Here is a 2869-nt window from a genome sequence, read left to right on the forward strand (position 1 = left end):
AGAGAGAGAGAGAGAGAGAGAGAGAGAGAGAGAGAGAGAGAGAGAGAGAGAGAGAGGCTGCCTTACCGGACACCCCAGGGTTGGGACTACCTCCTTCATCAGTCTGCCATTGCACAGCAGAAATGAACAGGAAACAACAAAGTTAAGCCGTCTGTCTATCTTAACACCAGAAGCTCTATCAAGTACAAATCATCCTCACAGCCTAAGTGCATAACTGGAATCTGCTCAGTAAAAATAAAATCTTATATGTGCTCATATAAGATATTTATTTACATGTTGTGATGATATGTTAGAATTTACAGTAATATAGTGATATGAACATTTCAGTTGTTGATACCATTTGGACTGAAATTTTTTGCATAGTGCTTTATAGTGCTAATTATTTCTCTGTTAAATCAACTCAATTAAATAATTAAGTAATCAGCCGGTAAAAAAGATCAAAAATAAATTCAGAGGTCAGTATTTTTTTTTAATTTCATGTCAGTATTGTTGTTTGATTAATGTCTTATACAGATATTTTATACTGAACTGACATCCCATGTGATATCTATAAAAAAAAATAATCAACACTACCATTCAAAAGTTTGGAGTCAGTAAAGTTGTTGTTTGTAAGTTTTGTTTTTTTAAGAAATTGATATTGTTATTCAAGTAAGGATGCATTCAAATTGTAAAAATGACATTGAAGACATTTCTAATATCACAAAAGATTTTAATTTCAAATGCTGTTCTTTTATCACTTTCCATTCATCAACAAATACTGAAAAAATGTATCCGTTTCAACAAAAATATTACTGTAAAAAAAAAAAAAAACTTTTTTCAACATTGAGGATAAAAATGTTTTTTGAGCACCAAATCAACATAATAGAAAGATTTCTGAAGGATCTTGTGACACTGAAGACTGAAGTAATGGCTGTTGAAAATATAACTTTGCCATAACAGGAATAAATTACATTTTAAAATATATTCAAAAAGAAAACAGGTGTTTTAAATTGTTATAATATTTAATTATATTACTGTTTTTAATGTGTTTTTGATAAATGCTGCCTTGGTGAGCATAAGAGGCTTCTATCAAAAACATTTAAAAAAATCTTACCAACCCCAAATTTATGTACGATAGTGTATATATAGTATATAAAATCCATGTACTTTAAATATTTAATTGTTTTTCCACACAGCCAAGCATCTGCCCTAGTTTTACTTTCTTTGACTGCTATCCATATGCTTCAAACCTCACAACACACCTAAACCTTCACTCAGGAGATGGCAGATCACTCCAACTGCTCTCTACAGGCAACTCACAAACACATACACAACAGGCTGCTAAGTTTCCTTCCTGACATCTTCACTGAGCTAGTGCATGGCATGTGTGAAATGAGCAGGTTATGCATTAATGTGAAGCAGTGGATTGAGATGGATGTGTTTGTGCAATGCATCAGCGTTGAAGGCAAAAAGCACTAGAGAGTGAGATTAATGCAAGCACTGCAGGTGAAATCATGACAAGAGCGGAAATCAATTCTTAAAATGTTTAGGACAATAAACTGAGAGATGCCTGAATGTTTTTAAACTTAAGAGACCCCACAAAATACTATAGCTGGGATGGGTCGACCATATTTGAAATAACCCTTGTGCAGGGATAGCAGTATATAAATAATATAAGTCATGCCTGAAATTCATATTAAGAATGTGCAAAGCTATATAATTTCATAACTACTGCATTCAAAAACTAGATAGAGTGCAAGTAAATGCAGTATACTGTACCACAAGATTGGCTATTTCATACATTTAAAACTATTTCTACATAATCTAACTATAAGATCTTATTTATTTATTGTTTTGAACTAGACTGATATTTATTTCGGAAGCTCTTACTGTGATGTCTTAAGTGATGGATAACCTTTCCATACTCACCCTCACTGTGATGACTTCCTGCGCTGCCACTGTGGAAACTGTGGCAGGGGTCCGAATATCCTGGGGGGAAACCAGAGGGTGGTGTGGAGAAGGGTGGGTAGGGAAAGGGCTGGCCGCCCATGGGCCACGGGTTAGTGGACGGAGGGGGGAGAGGGGCCAATGTGTCCTTCTCTGAACCAGCACCACTCGATCCCTCATTCAAGTTTAGTGTAGCCATATCTAAGAAGAAAGAAGGAAATATAAATAGGTTGAATGTACCTTTTAAATGGATCGGTATAAAACTTAAAGGGGTCATATGATGCGATTAAAATTTTTCCTTTCTCTTTGGAGTGCTACAAGCTCTTGGTGCATAAAGATCTGTAAAGTTGCAAAGACTAAAGTCTCAAATCCAAAGAGATATTCTTTATAAAAGTTAAGAGTCAACCACATCTACCTAAAACGGCTCGTTCTAACACGCCCCCACATGTCTACATCACGATGTGGGAACATTTGCATAACACCGGCCAAATGTTCACGCAAAGAAAGAAGGTGTAACTTTTATTCTCGCTGTAGTATTGTTGTTGCCGCCGCCGCCATGTCGTAAAGGCGCTGTGTGTTTCGTTTGTGAAAGCGAAACTACTTTGTTTGGCCTTCCAAAAGAGGACGATATCCGCTTTGTCATGCCTGGAGCTGATCCGTGCTGGTCGCTGAGGAAAATACATCAACTTCGTGCTGTGGATCGCCGGATCGGCTTTCACCATGGACGAAGCGGAGTCCAGCCCGGGGTCGTCACATGTGGTTGCCGCAACCCCGCTGGACGCTCCTTCGTCGAATCCGCCGGCTGCGCCGTTCTCAAGCCCGCACGCCTCCGCTCACTCAAGCCGGCCTCCGCTCACTCTAGCCCGCCGTGTGTTTCGTTGTGAAAGCGAAAATACTTTGTTTTGGCCTTCCAAAAGAGGACATGACTAGAAATCAGTGGTTA

At 38.2% G+C, this 2869-nt stretch overlaps 1 protein-coding gene across 2 annotated transcripts in view; it reads right to left on the reverse strand.

The window, feature by feature from the left end:
• Window positions 1-2869, reverse strand: part of dvl1b (dishevelled segment polarity protein 1b) — a 35908-nt gene that overhangs the window by 3782 nt on the left and 29257 nt on the right. For both annotated transcript variants that reach the window (XM_016244215.1, XM_016244291.1), the window contains one exon: window positions 1909-2127. In XM_016244215.1, the coding sequence (XP_016099701.1) occupies window positions 1909-2127 (219 nt within the window). The remainder of the gene's footprint in view (window positions 1-1908; window positions 2128-2869) is intronic.

This window comes from Sinocyclocheilus grahami, unplaced genomic scaffold (assembly GCF_001515645.1).
Source record: "Sinocyclocheilus grahami isolate Dianchi unplaced genomic scaffold, SAMN03320097.WGS_v1.1 scaffold3.1, whole genome shotgun sequence".
In the NCBI taxonomy this organism is placed as follows: Eukaryota; Metazoa; Chordata; class Actinopteri; order Cypriniformes; family Cyprinidae; genus Sinocyclocheilus; species Sinocyclocheilus grahami.